General features: G+C 37.9%; 1 protein-coding gene and 1 pseudogene across 1 annotated transcript in view; one reads left to right on the top strand and one right to left on the bottom strand.

Moving 5' to 3' along the window:
• The window catches only part of ADAM32 (ADAM metallopeptidase domain 32), a 158086-nt gene that overhangs the window by 82226 nt on the left and 56036 nt on the right, over positions 1 to 19824 (top strand). Inside the window, exons 12-14 of the mRNA XM_055416290.2 lie at positions 4566 to 4743; positions 17801 to 17893; positions 19540 to 19738. Of these exons, the coding sequence (XP_055272265.2) occupies positions 4566 to 4743; positions 17801 to 17893; positions 19540 to 19738 (470 nt within the window). The remainder of the gene's footprint in view (positions 1 to 4565; positions 4744 to 17800; positions 17894 to 19539; positions 19739 to 19824) is intronic.
• On the bottom strand, positions 353 to 1019 carry LOC129549415 (pleckstrin homology domain-containing family B member 2 pseudogene; annotated as a pseudogene).

Here is a 19824-nt window from a genome sequence, read left to right as displayed (position 1 = left end):
CCTACATCACCATATTACCAGCAAAACACTAAAATAAATTATCCCTTAAGAACTAAGGCCTAACTCTGAAAAGAATGGCCTTTCAAAACAGGTGTGTTCAAATAAAGTATTGAGAGAGTTTTATAAGGAAACTCCTCGAATGAGCCAGTGGTCCCATATAGTCCACATTTTAGCTAAACAGCAGTCCAAATCTTTCTCTGCAGTACTTCTATGTACTTATAAGTATTTTGTCACTGCTTTCAAAACGATTAAACCTATTATTAAAAACATTTATAACAAACAGAAATGCCCTGCAAATTATATTATTGCACACAGGGTATCAGAAGCTATACACATCTAGGTTCCAAGGACTCTAGAAGACCCAGAACAGAGACCCTGAAGCCATGCCTGTGGCTGCTCCAGCCAGCATGCCCAACACCAGGTCACTTATTGTTTCCATACCACTCGTGAATGATGACTTGGTTGGCAGGCTGCTGTCCATAACGTCCTGCATATGGGTACTGATAGGGTACAGCATAATCCTGTCCATTTGTCGCATAGACAACTTGAGTTCCTGGTGGGTATGTACCACTGTATGGACCATAGCCGTATGCCTGCTCAGGGGTTGGTGCAGCATAGTCTGTGTAAGAAGGTGGGGAGGAAACCACAGCTGTCTCATCATACATGACTTCTGAGCCAACATAAGCTGTGTTTGTCCTGGAATCCTGGAGTGTAAACTTCCAGGCCGAACAGTCATCTGTGCTTTCTGCACAAAGACTGTTATTGGTTTTCCCATCTTGGCAAACAATCTGCAGCATACAGTCTTTTGGCTTCCCATCTGGTGGCTGAATATCCCGACATTCATGTCCCATGCAGATGTTGATGCAGTCCACTGGCATGTGGACCTTGTCTTCTACACTCTGCCGAGTTTGGTCATCATAATAGATCAGGTGACCATCTGACCACAGGTCAAACCAATTCTTCCAGTGCTTCAAAATGATACTGTGTCACAACAACCATCCACTCTTCACAAATGCCATTTTCTCACCTGCAAAGCCTCCGGCCACCACCGTGCACGGCAACAGGTCCGTAGCAAAAGGAACTGCCAGGTTACTTGGCTCCGGCTGCCTCATGCTAGTGTCCTGGCCACTGTCCACCATCCTCCATGTGTTTTTTTTTTTAAATGCCCTTGAGTACACAGAGCCTAAATGACTCTACATCAGATACACAGGTTATAAGTGGACAACTGTAGCTGATGTCAGTAATCTCATCAGTTATTTATTGGTCACTTACTATAAGCCAGAGAGTTTAATTAGGCACTTTACTTATTAACATTTAATCCTCATAACAAGCCTGTGAAGTGGATGGATATTACTCCTATTTGGAGATAAGAAAACTGAGAATTAGAGAGTTTATTCACTTTGCTTAAAATCTCATTTAGTCACAAGATTGGTACTAGTCAACAAGTTTATCTAACTCAAATCTTTGTTATTTTCTCTACTTCATGTTGACCTCATATAGAAGACAGTTGATATATTGGAATTAATTTAAACCAAGTAGTTCTTGCCTGGAGAATCCCAGGGACGGGGGAGCCTGGTGGGCTTCCGTCTATGGGGTCAAACAGAGTCGGACACGACTGAAGTGACTCAGCAGCAGCAGCAGCAGCAGCAGCAGCAAAAGAACATTAAAATGTATTTGTACAAACTTCATTCTTTATTTCAGTGATCTTCCTAATATGTTATTTTGATGACTTAGTTTATATGTGCCTTTTAAAAGTAGGTAACTTTTAACATAGTCTGTACAACAGATGGGTTCAGAAGTGAAGGGAGTAAGGACTCCCAGCAGCACATTCCTGTCTGGTCCCCAGTGCTATATGCTCTAGCGGTTCCCCCTGAGAGGGCTATGAGTATCCTTCTGTTGCCATGGGCTAACTACTGTGGTTGTCCAGTAGACTTGGCTGGGTTGGCCCCTCTTCAATTGGTTGCTGATCTCTGCCTTGTTCAGATGCCACCAGCCACTGGTGGGTGGAGCTGTGTCACAGGAGGCTGGCTGAGGAACCCCATTGCTCAGTGGTTGCTGGAACTGGGATTGAGATGGGTGGCTGTGGGGCCAGGGGTCCTGCATGGACCTGGTATCTGTCTGCCGGTGAGTGGGACCAGTTCGTGAAATGGTTTACTGCACAGTCCAGTGTGTCCCAAAGCTGTTGACAGGCTGCTAGTGAGCAGGGCTGAATCCCAGGTTGGCCGAATAAGGGGCCCAAGGTGTCTCAAAAATACTATTAATCTGCTTATGTGTAGTGTAGGTCTTGAGCTCAGAGAGTCTTGGGGCTGTTGCTTGCCTGCTGGTGGGTCATCTGGGTCCTGACATGGCAGGCTATGGGGCTCTGGTGGTACTGAGGTTGGTGTTTGCCCACTGGTTGGTGGGGTCAGAGTTCAAGAGATACCAAGGTTAGTGGTATGTCCTTGTTGGGGAGGCTGGTGGTGAGGGCAGAGCTGACTGGTTGGGGGAGGCTGCTCTTGAGGAGGCTAGAACTGAACTCACTGGTGGGTCACCCGTCCAGGAGTATGAGTCTTGACTTTACCATGTCTCCACCCCTCCCACTCATCTACTTATGGTTCCTTCTTCATATCTTTAGTGGTAAAAGATCTTTTCTGCTACTCTTCTAATCTTTCTCATCAGTAGTTGCTCTTTAAGTTGTAGATTAGATGTGTGCATGGGTGGAGGTTAGCTTAGAGTCTTTGGAAGTCATTTGGTCATTTGAAAGCCATCTTGTCATTCTCCAAAATTACTTGGTTCTTTTTTTTTTTTAAAGTATTTATTTATTTATTTTTGGCTGCCCTTGGTCTTGGCTGCTGTGTGTGGGCTTTCTCTAGCTGTGGAGAATGGAGGCTACTCTCTAGTTGTGGTGCATGGGCTTCGCATTGTGGTGGCTTCTCTTGTTGTGGAGCATGGGCTCTTGGGTATTTGGTTTTCAGTAGTTGCCTCGTGCGACAAGTTGACTCACTGGAAAAGACTCTGATGCTAGGAAAGGTTGGGGTCGGGAGGAGAAGGGGACGACAGAGAATGAGATGGCTGGATGGCATCACCGACTCTGTGGACATGGGTTTGAGTGAACTCTGGGAGTTGATGATGGACAGGGAGGCCTGGCGTGCTGTGATTCATGGGGTCATGGAGAGTCGGACACGACTGAGCGACTGAACTGAACTGAGTTGCTGCTCGTAGCCTCAGCAGTTGTGTCTCAAGCGCTCCCAAATGCAGACTCAGAAGCTGTGGTGCAGGGCTTAGTTGCCCCAAGGCATGTGTGATCTTCCTGGACCAGTGATTGGACCCATGTCTCCTGCACTGGCAGGCAAATTCTTAACCACTGGACCACCAGGGAAACCCTAGTGTATTCTTCATATATATATATATGTATATATTTATATATATAGTGGAACTACTCAACAGGAATTCTCTTAACCAATTTTTAAGTTATTACTTAGATATGGGTACTATGTTGAACAGCAGATCACTAAAATTTATCCATCTTGTATAACTGAAACTTCATACCCGTTTTGCAGCTCCCCATTTCCCCCTTCTCCTAGCCTTTTGGCAACTCTGCATCTGCGGGATGCGAATCTTGTAAATTCCTCATATAAATGAAATCATGAAGTATTTCATACTCTGTGACTAGCTTATTTCACTTAGCATAATGTCCTTGAGATTTTGTACTGTTGTTGCATATGGCAGAACTTGCTTCTCTATTTAAAGGTTGAATAATATTCCATTGCAAGTATGTACCACATTTTGCTTATCCATTCATCTTTCAGTGACATTGAGGTTGCTGCCATATCTTTACTATTGTGAATATTGCTGCAATAAATATAGGAGTACAGATATCACTTAGATATTCTAATTTCAATAGTTTTGGATATATACCTAGAAGTAGGATTGGTGGATCATATGGTATTCTATTTTTAATTTTTTGAGGAACCTCTTTACTGTCTTCAGCAGAGACTGGATTTACATTTCCGTGAACAATGTACTAAGTTTCCAGTTTCTCCATGTGCTTGCCAACAATGTTCATATATTTTTAAAAGAATCAAGAGGGAGGGCACATGCATATAATTATAGCTGGTTCGTGTTGTTGTAAGGGAGAAACCAACACAACGTTGTAAAGAAATTTTCCTCCAGTTAAAGAAATAAATTAAAAAAAGACTCATAGCTATCCTAACAGGTATGAGGTGATAGCTCATTGTTTTTTCTTTTGATTTGCACTTCCTTGATGATTAGTGATGTTGATGACCTTTTCATATACCTGTTGTTCATTTATATGTGTCTTCTTTGCAGAAATGTGTATCCAAATCCTTTGCCCATTTTCTAATTGGGTTGTTTAGTTTTTCCTGTTGAACTTGATTTTGTTTTAAAAGAATATGTGTTCAGTGAATGAAATCACATGTCCTCCTGAGGAATGACTGGCCTCTAAGCATTTGTTATGAACATTTATCATTACCTCTTGAATTTAACATTTTGTAATTGCTTTGTATGATATAGAATTGTGTTTTCAGAAGAATAATGCCAATGACATTATATGGATCCACGTTTAGGCAATCCAGTGGTGTGAAGACTTTTAGCGATTGCAGTTTGAGTGACTTTGAAAGTTTCATTTCAAACATGGGGGCCCAGTGTCTTCAGAATAAGCCACAAATGCAGAGAAGGCCGGGATCAATCTGTGGCAATGGCAGAGTGGAGAGAAATGAAGTCTGTGACTGTGGCACTGAGGAAGTAAGTCTAATAATTGGAAAATTGATAAATTTATTGTTTCTGTTAATCCCTTTGTAATAAATGCTATATATCTCAAATATGATTGGGTGCCATGCAAAATATCGGCAATAATGAAATAAAGTTAAAATGCATACAAGAATGTGCTGTCTAGATTTAATAGGTTGAAGAGTTTTGGACAAATGTTAAGACTATTCCCCTAAAATTATTGCTGATAGGAAAAAAAGGAAGTCTAGAATGAGCTTTTGGTTCCAGACTAAATATGTACAGTATTTTCAAGTCTGTGCTTAACCTCTGGACATTTGATAAGTGTCTTATTGAAGATTAATATGGGAGTAGACCATAAAGTGTCCTATAGGGTACTGCCTCACAATGCAATCACGATGGAGGGAAAACTGTTAATGTTACAATCTGTACAGTGGGTGATTCTGATTCCCCCATATCACCCTCTTCCCTCTTCCCGTTGATAGCCACTAGTTTGGCCTTTATATCTGAGGGTCTATTTCTGTTTTGTCGTATTCATGCATTTTTAAATTTATATTCCACATATAAGTGATAACATAGAGTGTTTGTCTTTGACTTACTTCACTAAACATAATACTCTCTGGTTCCATTCATGTAGTTTAAATGGCAAAATTTCATTCTTTTTTTTCTGCCTCAATAATATATATATTATATACATATGTGTGCATACACGTATAGTGTGTGTATACATGTATACATATATGTATATGTGTGTGTGTATATGCACACGCATACCATATCTTCTTTATCCGTTCACCTGTTGACAGACACTTCACGTTGCTTCTGTGTCTTGGCAATTATAAATAATGCTTCTATGAACGTTGGGGTGTATGTGTAATTTTAAATTACTGTTGTTTTCTTTGGATATATATTCAGGAATGGAATTGCTGGATCATACGGTAGTTTAATTTTGTTTTTCTGAGGAGTCTCCATACTGTTTTCTGTAGTGGAAAACATAGTGTACAGTGGTTCCTTTCTCCATGTGCTCACCAGCATTTGTTATTTATGGTCTTTCTGATGGTAGTAATTCTGACACATGTGAGATGATCTCTCAGTCATGGTTTTAATTTGCATTTCCCTAATGTTTAGTGATGTTGCCATCTATTCATGTACCTATTGTCATGTCTTTAGAAAAATGTGTATTCAAGTCTCCTCCTTATTTTTAAATCAGGTTGGTTTTTTTGATACTAGGGCTTCCCTGATAGCTCAGTTGGTGAAGAATCTGCCTGCAATGCAGGAGACCCCAGTTCAATTCCTGGGTTGGGAAGATCCACTGGAGAAGGGATAGGCTACCCACTCCAGTATTCTTGGGTTTCCCTGGTGGTTCAGCTGGTAAAGAATCCAGCTGCAATGCAGGAGACCTGGGTTCGATCCCTGGGGTGGGAAGATCCCCTGGAGAAGGGAAAGACTGCCCACTCCAGTATTCTGACCTGGAGAATTCCATGGACAGTGTAGTCCATGGGGTTGCAAAAAGTTGGACACGACTTTCACTTTCACTTTTTTGATACTGAGGTTGGTTTTTTGATACTGAGTTGTATGAGCTGTTTATGTATTTTCAATATTAACCCCTTATCAACCATATTATTTGCAAACATTTTCTCACATGCTGTAAGTTGTTTTTTTCTTTAACCAATAGTTTCCTGTGCTTTTAAGTTTAATTAGAGCTCATTTGTTTATTTTTGTTTTCTTTGCCTTAAGAGACAGATCTAAAAAAATTGTTGTAGTTAATGTCAGAGTATTCTGCCTAAGTTTTCTTCTTGGAGTTTTATGGTTTCTGGTCTTACATTTATGTTTTAATCTATTTTGAGTTTATTTTAATGTATGGTGTGAAAAATGTTTCAGTTTTATTCCTTAAATGTAGCTGTCCAGATTTCCCAGCACTGCTTTTTAAAGAGATTGTCTTTTCTCTATTGTATATTCTTGCCTCCTTTGTTGAAAATTAATTGACTATAAGTGCATAGGTTTATTTCTAGGCTCTCTGTTCTGTTCCATTGATTTGTATATCTGTTCTTGTGCCAGTATCATACTGTTTGGTGTTGTCTCTTTGTACTGTAGTTTGAAATCAAGGAGTATGATACTTCTAGCTCTGTTCTTCTTTATTCGGATTGCTTTGACTGTTTGGAGTCTTATGTTTCCATACAAATTTTAGAATTATTTGTTTTAGTTCTGTGAAAAATTCCATTAATATTTTGATAGAATTGCATTGAATCTGTCGATTGCTTTGGATACTATGGCCTTTTTAGCAATATTAATTCTGCCAGTCCATGACTGTATAACTTTCCATTTGCTTTTATCATCTTCAGTTTCTTTCATTTGTGTCTTAGTTTTCCAAGAATGGGTGTTTTACCTCCTTAGATTTGTTCTTAGATATTTTATTATTTTTGATGTGATTCTAAATGGGATTGTTTTTATATTTCTATTTTGTTAATTCATTATTAGTGTATAGAAATGCAACAGATTCCTATTGCTTTAGTATCCTGCATTTAACAAAACGGCAATAAGTACATATCTATCAATAATTACTGTAAATGTAATTGTATTAAATGCTGCAATCAAAAGAAACAGAATGACTGAATGGATAAAAAAATAGGACCTATATATGTACATACACTGCCTCCAAGGGACTCACTTCAGATCTGCCCATGGTTAGTTGCAAAGACACACACAGACTGAAAGTGAGGGAATCAGAAAAGGTATTCCATGAAATTGAAATCAGAAGAATCTGAGGTGGCAGTACTCAATTATATAAGATAAAACAGACTTCAAAACAAAGACTGTTAGACAAAGGACATTATATAATGATTAAGGGATCAATCCAAGAAGATGTAATGTTTGCAAATGTATATGCATCCAACATAGGACAAGTGGGTCAGTGGTAAAGAATCTGCCTGCCAATGCGAGAGATGCAGGTCGCAGAAGAATCGGCCATGACTTGGCTACTAAACAACAACAGCTAACATCAGTTCAGTTCAGTTCAGTTCAGTCGCTCAGTCGTGTCCGACTCTCCGCGACCCCATGAATCACAGCACGCCAGGCCTCCCTGTCCATCACCAACTCCCGGAGTTCACTCAAACTCATGTCCACAGAGTCGGTGATGCCATCCAGCCATCTCATTCTGCGTCGTCCCCTTCTCCTCCCTCCCCCAACCTTTCCCAGCATCAGAGTCTTTTCCAGTGAGTCAACTCGTTGCATGAGGTGGCCAAAGTATTGCAGCTTCAGCTTTAGCATTAGTCCCTCCAATGAACATCCAGGATTGATCTCCTCTAGAATGGACTGGTTGGAACAGCTAACATAGTTGCACCTAAATACATAAATCAAATATCAGATGTAAGAGGAGACACTGACAGTAAACACAATATTAGTAAGGGACTTTAACAGCTCACTTACATCTTTAGATCATTCAGACATAAAATCATTAAGGAAAGACTGGTCTTAAGTGACACATCAGACCAGATGGAATTTATGGATATAAATACAGAGTATTCCACATCAAAGCAGCAGAATACACTGTTTCAGCTGCCTTGTAACATTCTCCAGGGTAGGCCACAACATAAGTCTCAGTAAATTTAAGAAAATTGAAATCATATCCAGCATCTTTTCTGACTAGAATGCTATGAGACTAGAAATAAACTACAAGAAGAAAGTACGAAAAATAGAAACATGTTGAGGCTAAACAATATACTGCTAACCAACTAATGGATCATGGAAGAAATCAAATAGAAAATTTAAAAATACCTGTAGACAAATGAAAACAAAACACAGTAATCCAAAATCCATGGGGCAAAGAAAAAGCATTTCTGAGGGAATATTTTAATGATACAAACTTACCTTATTAAATAAGAAAAATATCAAGCAACCTGATTTTACACCTAAAGGAGCTAAAAACAGAAGAAATAAAACCCAAAATTAGTAGAAGCAGAGAAATAATAAAGATCAGAGTATAAGTAATTGAAATAGAGGCTAAAAAATTAAAAAGGATTAATGAAACTAAGAGGTGATTCTTTGAGAAGGATGAAGGAAACTGATAAACCTTTAGCTGGACCCATCAAGAAAAAGAGAGAGCCCAAATCAATAAAATCAGAAATGTAAAAGGAGAAGGTACAGCCAACACCGCATAAATTCAAAGAATCATAGGAGATTATTTCAAATAATTATATGTCAGTAAAATGGGCAAAATGGAAGAAACGTACAAATTCTTGAGAAATGTGTACTCTCCTAATACTGAACCAGGGAGAAATAGAAAAGATGAACAGACCAATTGCCAGTAATGACTTTGAATCAGTAGTAATAGTAATAAAATTACCAACGAAAAATCCAGGACCAATGGCTTCCTTCACAGGTGAATTCACCAAACATTTAGAGAACAGTTAACACCTGTTCCTATGATAATAAACAACCATATGTATGTGTCTTTCCATTAATACTTTTCTGTGTACTTGTCTGCCCTTATGCCAATTCCACAGTCTTAACTAATGTATTTTTACAGTAAGTCTTAAAAAGATTTTGTGTAAATCAATGAACTTTGGTCCTCTTTTTCAAGATACTTTTACTATTCTAGGACCCGTTTGTTTTCATGTAAGTTGACGAATTGGCATATAATTGTAGGGACTTTGATTTGAACTGTGTTGTATTCATATATCAATTTGAGGGGAATTACTTTCTTACCAATATTAGTTATGCCAATCTGTGCACATTGTGTATCTCTCAGCTTATTCAGAACTTCTTTATTTATTTCTTCTATAGATTGCTTATTTTGATAGTTTAAAAATTTTATTTAGCAATTAAATCACTAGTATAAAAATTGCAGTGGACTTTTCTGAATTATAGTTTTTATTAGAAGTGCTGAGAGTGGCCTTCTTTCCTTTGTTCTTATTTTTAGGGAGAAAGTTTTCTGACTTTTAACATTAAATATATTAGATATAAGCTTTTCTTTAAATAGATCTGCTTTACCATATTGAGGAAATTTCTTTCTGAGCGTTTTTTTTTTTTTTAATAAATTTGAAGTAAAATATTGTAAGTTTAAGCTGTGCAGTGTGTTACTGTGATATATTTATATATGTTTATATATTGTTATCTGATTGCTGATGTGGTGATGTTTACTACATTACATAATTATAGGAATTCCCAATTGGGGTCAGTTGCAAAGAATCCGCCTGCAATGCAAGAGACAAAAGAGACGCAAGTTCAATCCCTGGGTCAGGAAGATCCCTTGGAGAAGAAATGGCAACCCACTCCAGTATCCTTACCTGGAGAATCCCATGGACAGAGGAGCCTTGCAGGCTACAGTTCATGCGGTCTCAAAGAGTTGGGTGTGACTGAGCATGTACACACACACACACACACACACACACACATAATTATAGTACATTTGTTGTTCAATTGCTCAGTCATGTCTGACTATTTGAGAACCCATGGACTGCAGCATGCCAGGCTTCCATGTCCTTCACCATCTCCCGGAGATTGCTTGAACTCATGTCCATCCAGTCGGTGATGCCACCCAACCATCTCATCCTCTGTCGTCCCCTTCTCCTTCTGCCTTCAGTCTTTCCCAGCATCAGGGTCTTTTCTAATGAGTCAGCCCTTCGAATCAGGTGGCCAAAGTGCAGGAGCTTCATCTTCAGCATCAGTCCTTCCAACGAATATTCAGGACGGTTTCCTTTAGGATTGACTGGTTTGATCTCTTTGCAGTCCAAGGGACTCTTAAGAGTCTTCTCCAACACCCCAGTTCAAAAGCATAAGTTCTTTGGTGTTCAGCTTTCTTTATGGTCCAATTCTCACATCCATACTTGACTACTGAAAAAGCCATAGCTTTGACTATATGGACCTTTATCAGCAAAGTAATATCTTTGCTTTTCAACATGTATCTAGGTTGGTCATCGCTTTTCTTCCAAAGAGCAAAATTTTTAATTTCATGGCTGCAGTCACCATCTGCAGTGATTTTGGAGCCCAAGATAATAAAGTCTGTCACTGTGTCCATTGTTTTCCCATCTATTTGCCATGAAGTAATGGGACCATATGCCATGATCTTAGTTTTTTTAATGTTGAGTTTTAAGCCAGCTTTTTCACCCTCCTCTTTCACCTTCATCAAGTGGCTGTTTTAGTTCCTCTTCACTTTCTGCCGTAAGGGTAATGTCATCTGCATTTCTGAGGTTATTGATATTTCTGACGGCAGTCTTGATTCCAGCTTGTGCTTCATCCAGCCTGGCATTTCACATGATGTACTCTGTATATAGGAGAAGGAAATGGCAGCCCACTCCAGTACTCTTGCCTGGAAAATCCCGTGGATGGTGGAACCTGGTAGGCAAGTCCATGGGGTTGCAAAGAGTCGGACACGCCTCTGCGACTTCGCTTCACTTCACTTCACTCTGTATATAAGTTAAATAAATAAGGTGACAATATACAACCTTGACGTACTCCTTTCCCAATTTGGAACGAGTCTGTTGTTCCAATTCCAGTTCTAACTGTTGCTTCTTGATATGCATACAGGTTTCTCAGGAGGCAGGTAAGATGGTCTGGTATTCCCACCTCTTGAAGAATTTTCCAGTTTGTTGTGATCCACATAGTCAAAGTGTAGTCAATAAAGCTGAAGCATCTTTAGTGCTGTCAATGAATCAGAAGTAGATGTTTTTCTGGAACTCTCTTCCTTTTTCTATGATCCAATGGATGTTGGCAATTTGATCTCTGGTTCCTCTGCCTTTTCTAAATTCAGCTTGAACATCTGAAAGTTCTCGGTGTACGTACTATTGAAGCCTATCGTGGAGAATTTTGAGCATTACTTTGCTAACGTGTGAGACGAATGCAATTGTGTGGTAGTTTGAACATTCTTTGGCATTGCCTTTCTTGTGTGCTTAGTCAGTCAGTGGTGTCTGGCTCTGCGACCCCATAGGCTGTAGCCCACCAGGCTTCTCTGTGCATGGGATTTTCCAGGCGAGAATACTGGAGTGGGTTGCCATTCCCTTCTCCATGCCTTTCTTTGGGAGTGGAAATAAAACTGACCTTTCTAGTCCTGTGGCCATGGCTGTTTTCCAAATTTGCTGGCATATTGAGTGCAGCAGTTTCACACCATCATCTTTTAGGATTTGAAAAAGCTCAGCTGGAATTCCATCACCTCCACTCTCTTTATTCATAATGATGCCTCCTAAGGCTCACTTGATTTCACACTCCAGGATGTCTGGCTCTACGTGACTGATCACACCATCGTGGTTATCTGGCTCACTAAGATGTTTTTTTTGTATAGTTCTTCTGTGTATTGTTGCCACCTCTTCTTAATATCTTCTGCTTTTGTTAGGTCGATACCGTTTCTGTCTCTTATTGCGCCCATCTTTTCTTGAAATATTTTCTTAGTATCTTTAATTTTCTTGAAGAGATCGCTAGTCTTTCCTATTATATTTTTTCTCTGTTTCTTTGCATTGATCACTTAGGAAGGCTTTCTTATCTCTCCTTGCTACTCTCTAGAACTCTGCCTCCAGATGGATATATCTTTGCTTTTCTCTTTTGCAATTCACTATAGTAAAGTGGTATTGCCTATATTCATTATATTGTGCAGTAGATTTCTATGGCTTATTTATTATTTGTTACAAGTTTGTACCCTTAAATACTGTCACTCTTATTCCTTTGTCTCCAAACCTCTGGTAATGAGTATTTTACTCTGTTTTTCACAGGTTTAAATTTTTTAGATTCCACATATACGTGATATCACTCAATTCTTCTTTTCTCTGTTTGACTTATATCATTAGCATAATGTGCTCAAGGTTCCTACATATTGAAAATGGGAGGATCGCTTCCATTTTCTTGGCTGAAAAACATTCCATTGTGTATGTGTAGCACATCTTTTTTATCTGTTAATCCATTGATGGGTGTTTTGGGTCTTTCTGTATCTTTGGTATTGTAAATAATAGTGTGATAAATACAGAGTGCATATATCTCTTTGAAATTAAGTTTTCATTTTCTTTGGGTATATACTCAGAAGTGGAATTGCTAGACCATATGGTAGGTCTATTTTTAATTTTTTGAGCAACCTCCGTATTATTTTGCATAGTGGAGCAATTGGTTGGACCAATTTACATTCCCACCAACAATATATAAAGCTTCCCTTTTCACCACATCCTTTCCAGTATCTGTTGTCTCTTGTATTCTCAATGGTAACCATTCTAATAGGTGGGAAGTGATGTCTCATTGTGGTTTTGATTTGTATTTCTTGATGATCGGTGATGTTGAGTGTCTTTTCATGTGCCTATTGGCCATCTGTATGTCTTTTCAGAAAAGCATCTAGTTCTTCTGTTCATTTTAAAATTGGAGTGTTTTTTTTTTGTTATCAGATTGAATAAGTTCTTTATATATGTTTAATATTAACCCCTTATCTGATACATGCTTTGCAGAATTCTTCTCCCATCATGTAGGTTTTATTTTATTTTTTCCATTTTGGTAAGTGTTTCTTTTGAGGTGCAAAAGATTTTTTTTGATCAAAATTAATTTTATTTATTTATTTATTTTTTAATTTATTTTTTATTGGAGGCTAATTATTTTACAATATTGGTTGGTTTTGCCATACATTGACATGAATCCGCCCCGGCTGTACATGAGTTCCCCCTCCTGAACCTCCCTCCCACCTCCCTCCTCCCTTTATCCTCCCTCTGGGTCATCCCTGCACACCAGGTGCAAAAGTTTTTGAGTTTGATGTCCCATTTGTTGATTTTTTTCTTTTGTAGTTTGTCCATGCTGTGGTTTGGCCTCATGCTCCAAAATTTATACCCAAGATCAGTATCTGAGGTTCTTCCCTACATTTTCTTCTAGGGGTTTCATGATATCAGATCTTATGTTTATGTCTTTGATCCATTTTGAGTTAATTTCTCTGGTATTGTGGGATAGGAGTCAATGTCATTGTTTTGCATGTGTTTCTCCAGTTTTCCTGGTTGTTGAAAAGAGTGTGCTTTCCTCGTTGGGTATTCTTGACTTCCTTGTTGAATATTAGTATACCATATATGCTAGAGTTTACTTTTGAGTTCTCTGTTCCCTTTTGCTGATTGACATGTCTATTTTTGTCCCAGTATCATATTGGTGTTTGTTTTATTATATAAGTTTCAGATGTGCAGCATTCTAATTAAACATCTGTATACATTACAAAGTGATCAGCACCGAAAGTCTGCTTACCATCTAATGCCAAAGGGTTGACTCCCTTCACCCATTTCTCTTACTTCCTAAACTACTTCCTTCTGGTAACCACTAATCTGATCTCTGTATCTATGAGGTTTTTTTGGTTTTATTTAGTTGGCTTTTTTGAGTGCTCTGCTGTTTTTTAGATTTTACATATGAATGAAATTATATGGTGTCTTTCTCCATTTGAGTTATTTCTCTTAGTGTAATACTTTCAAGGTTCATCCATGTTGTTGCAAACAGCAAGGTTTCATTCTTTTTACGGATGAGTAAGTATTCCATTGACTTCCTCTGTGGCTCAGTAGTAAAGAATCCACCTGCAATGCAGGAGGCCCTGGTTGATCCCTGGGTTGGGAAGATCCCCTGGAGAAGGAAATGGCAACTCACTCCAGTATTCTTGCTGGGAAAATCCCAGCACGGAGCAGGAGGTGTCTGACAGGCTACAGTCTACAGAGTTGCAAAGAGTCGGACATTACAGAGGCACTGAGCGTGAAGTGTCCATTGTTCATGTACCCTGGGTCGCCTTTATCCATTCTTCCATCAGTGGACACCCAGGTTGTTCCCATACTTGTGCTTGTTTACTCGCTCAGTCTTGTCCGACTCTTTGTGACCCCAAGGACCCCAAGCCTGCCAGGCTTCTTACATGGGATTCTCCAGGCAAGAATATTGGAGTAGGTAGCCATTTCCTTCTCCAGGGAATCTTCCCGAGTAGGAATCGAATCTGCGTCTCGTGCATTACAGGTGAATTCTTTACCATCTGAGCCACCACGGAAGCCCCTTAGATTGTTTCCACATCTTGGTTATAAATAATGCTGCAATAAACAGAGTGCATATATTTTTTTTCTAGTTAGTGTGTTTGTATTATTTGGATAAATACACAGAAGTGGAATAGCGGATTGTATGATAATTTGATTGTTAGTTTTTTGAGTAGTCACCATAATGTTTTCCATAGTGGCTGCACCGATTTTTAGCCCTACCAATAGTGGACTAGGGTTCCCTTTTCTCTGTGTTCTCTACAACATTTGTTATTTTTTATTTTTGATAATAGTTATTCTAAAAGGTGTGAGGTGATATCTTATTGTAGTTTGATTTGCATTTTCCTAATAATTATGTTGATCATCTTTTCATGTGCCTGTTGGTCATCTCTGTGTCTTCTTTGGAAATGTCTGTTCAGTTCTGTGTCCATTTTTTTAGTCAGGTTGTTTGTTATTTTGTTATTGAGTTGTATATGTATTTTATGTATTTTGGATATTAACTCTATATCAGATATATGATTTGCAAATATATTTTCATTCAGTAAGTTGCTTTTTCATTTTGAGATGGTTTTCTTTGCTGTGAGGAAACATTTTAGTTTGATCTAGGCCCGTTTGTTTATTCTGCTTTTGTTTCTCTTACCTTTCAATTCAGAGCAACAAAAACCTTACCCTTATGAGATCGATATCAGTGAGATTATTGCCTACATTATCTTCTAGGAATTTTATGGATTCGTGTCTTATATTCAAATCAATCCATTTTGAGTTCATTTTTCTTTATGGTGTGAGGTAGTAGTCTAGTTTCTTTCTTTTGCATGTGGCCTTACAGTTTTCTCGACACCATTTATTGAAGAGACTCTCCTTTCTCTGTAGTGTATTCTTTGTTGTAAATTTATTGTCTGTGCAGGTGTGGGTTTATTTTTGTGCTCTCAATTGTGTTCCATTGATCTGTGAGTCTGTATTTGTCCCAGTACCGTTCTGTTTTGACTATGGTAACTTTGTCGGAAGCAAAACATACTGTTTTACTGACTGTAGCTTTATAGGAAACGATTGTCCCTTGATATCTACAGAAGATTGGTTCTAGGACCCTTAAAGAATGCTAAAATTCATGCATGTTAAAATTCTTTTTATAAATGACACGTAACCTACCAATATACCAAACCCATGTCCGTTGAGTCGGTGATGCCATCCAACCATCTCATCCTCTATCGTCCCCTTCTCCTCCTGCCCTCAATCTTTCCCAGCATTAGGGTCTTTTCCAATGAGTCAGCTCTTCGCATCAGGTGGCCAGAGTATTGGAGTTTCAACTTCAGCATCAGTCCTTCCAATGAATATTCAGGACTGATTTCCTTTGTACATACTACAATGCCATAATTATAGTTTTGAAACTATTTTAAGTACTTCAGTTTTCTTCTATTGCTCCTCCTTCTTCTTTTTCTTCCTCAACATTATGTTGTCTACTCTGTCTTTTGCCTTTCCATATAAACCTTAGAATCAGTTTGACAATGTCAAAAAACAGTTGCTGGACTCTTTTATTGTAATTGCATTGAGCATCAAGTGTGAAGAACTGACATTTTAACAATATGAAGTCTTCCTATTCATGAACATGAACATTCTCTTCATTTTTTTATACTTTCTTTGATTTTCTTCATCAGGTTTTATAGTTTTCATCATATGGATCCTATAAGATTTTTTTCTAGATGTTGTTACCAAATTGAAGAAGTTTCCTCTATTACTAGTTTGCTAACATTTTTATAAGTGATTTTTAGATTTTGTCAAATGCTTTCTCTACAGCAATTGTGAGGGTCATTGATTTTCCTTGTTTAGTCTATCAGTATTATTGATTGTATTAATGGATGTTTGCATAATAAGCCACTCTTTCATGCTTGTGATGAATCCTACTTTCTTGTATTATAGAATTATTTTTGTACATTGTTGGATTCAATTTCCTAGTTTTTTTTGTTGAGGATTTTTGCATTTATGTTTATTAGATCTATTTATTTATTGATCTAGATTTATTTATGAGATCTGTAGATTTATTGATATATAATTTTCCTTTCTTGAAATGTCTTTGGTCTTGATATTAGGCTAACACTGGCCTTGTGGAACTAGTTAGGAAGCATCACATATCAGTGCTGGGAGAGTAATATGTCTGTGATTCCATGGGGTAAAGACAGTAGAAGCTCCATGTTTAGTGCTTTTCCTGAATTGTGTCCTCAGTGCTTTTTCTCTTGACTGATTTTAATTTGTATCCTTTCCATATAATAAACCGTAACTGTGAGTGTTAACAGCTTTCAGTGTGTTCTGTGAGTTCTTCCAGTAAATTATAAAACCTGAGTGTGGTTTTGGGAATCCACTGAGCTTGTGATTGGTGAAAATGAGGACACTCTTTGGGACTGTTCTTGCTAACTTTGCAGTGGGTCTAAACTCTACTCACCCCTTTTAAATTTTTTTAAACTTTGTTTTTTGACTGTGTCCCAAAGAATGTGGGATCTTATTTCCATGTGGGATCTAACCCGCATGCCCTGTATTGGAAGCATGGAGTTTTAACCACTTCCTCCAGGGAAGTCCCATACCTACCTCTTCCCCCACCCTGATTTATTGAGGTATCGTTAGCAAATAAAAATTATATATGGTTTAAGATTTACAGATATACAGTGTGATGTTTTCATATATGTATACATTATGAAATGGTTCCCATGATCAAACCAGTTGAAATGTACATCATCTCACACAGTTATCATTAAAAACATTTCTGTCTTCTTAGCAAATTTCACCTGTATAATGCAGTATTGTTAACTATAGATCCTGACAACAAACTTATTTTATCAATGAAAGTCTGTACCCTTTGATCTGTATCTCACCTTTCCTCTCACCATTTAGGCACTGGAGGTGCCACTCTTCTCTGTTATAATATTTAATTTCTGAAAAAAAAAGTGGTTTTATGTATTTTTCTCAGTTTTCTAGTTGATTAAGTTCCACCATAGTATTTTAATTGTTCAAAGATGTAAAAATCTGTGTCGACAGCATGCATATTTCCCCCCAAATTAAAAAACTGTGTAACATAGCTCTTGCCAAAGTTTATATAATTTCCATGACATAGTTTTATTGTGTATTCCACTCATTTATAGCAATGTGGACCTGATAGCTGTTGTAATCCGCGTACTTGTGTGCTGAAACCAGGTTCAGAATGCGATACAGGATTATGCTGCAACAACTGTAAAGTACGATTTTAGTTTATTACCATCTTCTAAGTATAAAATGAAATGTGTCTTGGTTACTTTTGAATACAGACACTTAGCTGTAACTCAAAATACATGACTTTTCATGTAAAGACAAAAATAAGTTCAGAGTGATGTGTCTAATTTTACAAATTATAGTTGCATGTTGAGTCCTCCTTGTAATGCCATTATTCTCCCTAATGATGCTATTGGTTTTAAGCCTTGATTGACAGCTATGAAAGAATTCTTGGATGCAGAACATTTTCACTGAAAGGGACTGTTTTCATTTATTTTGTCCAAAATTTATATTTTTATAAAAAAATGGTCTTTTAGGTTGTGACGGGTATTTGTGAGTATTGTACTGCAAGGAGATCCAGCCAGTCCATTCTAAAGGAGATCAGTCCTGGGTGTTCATTGGAAGGACTGATGGTAAAGCTGAAACTGCAATACTTTGGCCACCTCATGCAATGAGTTGACTCACTGGAAAAGACTCTGATGCTGGGAAAGGTTGGGGGCGGGAGGAGAAGGGGACGACAGAGAATGAGATGGCTGGATGGCATCACCGACTCTGTGGACGTGAGTTTGAGTGAACTCCGGGAGTTGGTGATGGACAGGGAGGCCTGGCGTGCTGTGATTCATGGGGTCGCGGAGAGTCGGACACGACTGAGCGACTGAACTGAACTGAACTGACTGAATTGAAAGAGCAATTTCCCATAAATGCATAAATAATGAAACTCACTAGATATAACACTTTCCAAATGCTGCGTGTCAGCACAAGTTTAAACTATGAATTTGTTATACAAAGACCATTTGACTTAAAGGTTATATATTAGCTTATATGATGAAGATGTTCATTCCTGTCCCCTGTTTTACTTTTCAGCTCTTCCAACATATATGTGACATATTCATCACATGAGAACCCCTCTATTGAATGACCTGCCACTGGTTCTGTGTTCTTCACCGTAGTTAACTGATATGGTTCCCCCCCACCCCCGGAATCTTACCATGGTTAATTCTTTCCTCTGTGATCTTTATAGTATAAACTAGAAGCCCTCAATTAAGAAGTATGAGATAAATGCCCAATTAATGTTCTTTATATAAATTTTAAGAATGCTGTACGTGAAAAAGTTAATGACCCATAGGATAAGTCAGGAGAAAATTTACTATTGGGTTCCTTTTTCCCCTAAGAATTTAGTAGTTGAACTGCCTTTTTAATCATTCTTTGCATTCTATTCTCAGTTATTTAGGTTTCATATTTTCATAGAATTACCAATATTCCATACTTTAAAACTATGGTTTGAATAAGTATATTTTATTTAGAAAATACCTAAATTTCACAGTTTTCCCTAAAGCAATAATTATCCCAAGCTAAAAGCTACTTTTCCTGCCTTCTAGCCAAAACTTGGGCTCTAGAGTATCATATTTATAATATACTTTTCCTTGTACATATTCCTTACCTCCTGCTTTGGTTGATAATATTCAGTTTTTTTCAATATGATTATTATAATGTTTCATAACAGGAAGATACTGAGAAACACTAATGAATAAGTACCTCATCTAGCTATAAATGGAATTAGAGCAAGATTAAATATTAGTAAACACAATAATCATATATAATGCTTTACTTTTTATATTTTAATTTCTACTAGTTTATGGAAGCAGGTGCTACATGTAGGCCCATTGCACATCCTGAATGTGATATTCCTGAGGTTTGTAATGGAAGCTCAGGAAGGTGTCCGGCTGATATAACTATACTCAATGGACGGCAATGTGAAGGAGGAAAAGCTTTTTGTTATGATGGAGGCTGCCAAGATATTGATGCACGTTGTGAGAGTGTATTTGGAAAAGGTATTGTTTTATAACATCTATATAGTTGGTCCTCAATATTTTTATTAACATTACCAAGACAGTGGTCAATTAGATATATTTAAATT

The sequence above is a fragment of the Moschus berezovskii genome, chromosome 26 (genome assembly GCF_049115385.1).
Source record: "Moschus berezovskii isolate FMDL1 chromosome 26, NW_MosBer_1.0, whole genome shotgun sequence".
In the NCBI taxonomy this organism is placed as follows: domain Eukaryota; kingdom Metazoa; phylum Chordata; class Mammalia; order Artiodactyla; family Moschidae; genus Moschus; species Moschus berezovskii.
Note: the sequence above shows the minus strand (reverse complement) of the source record. Positions and strands in the feature narration are given on the sequence as shown.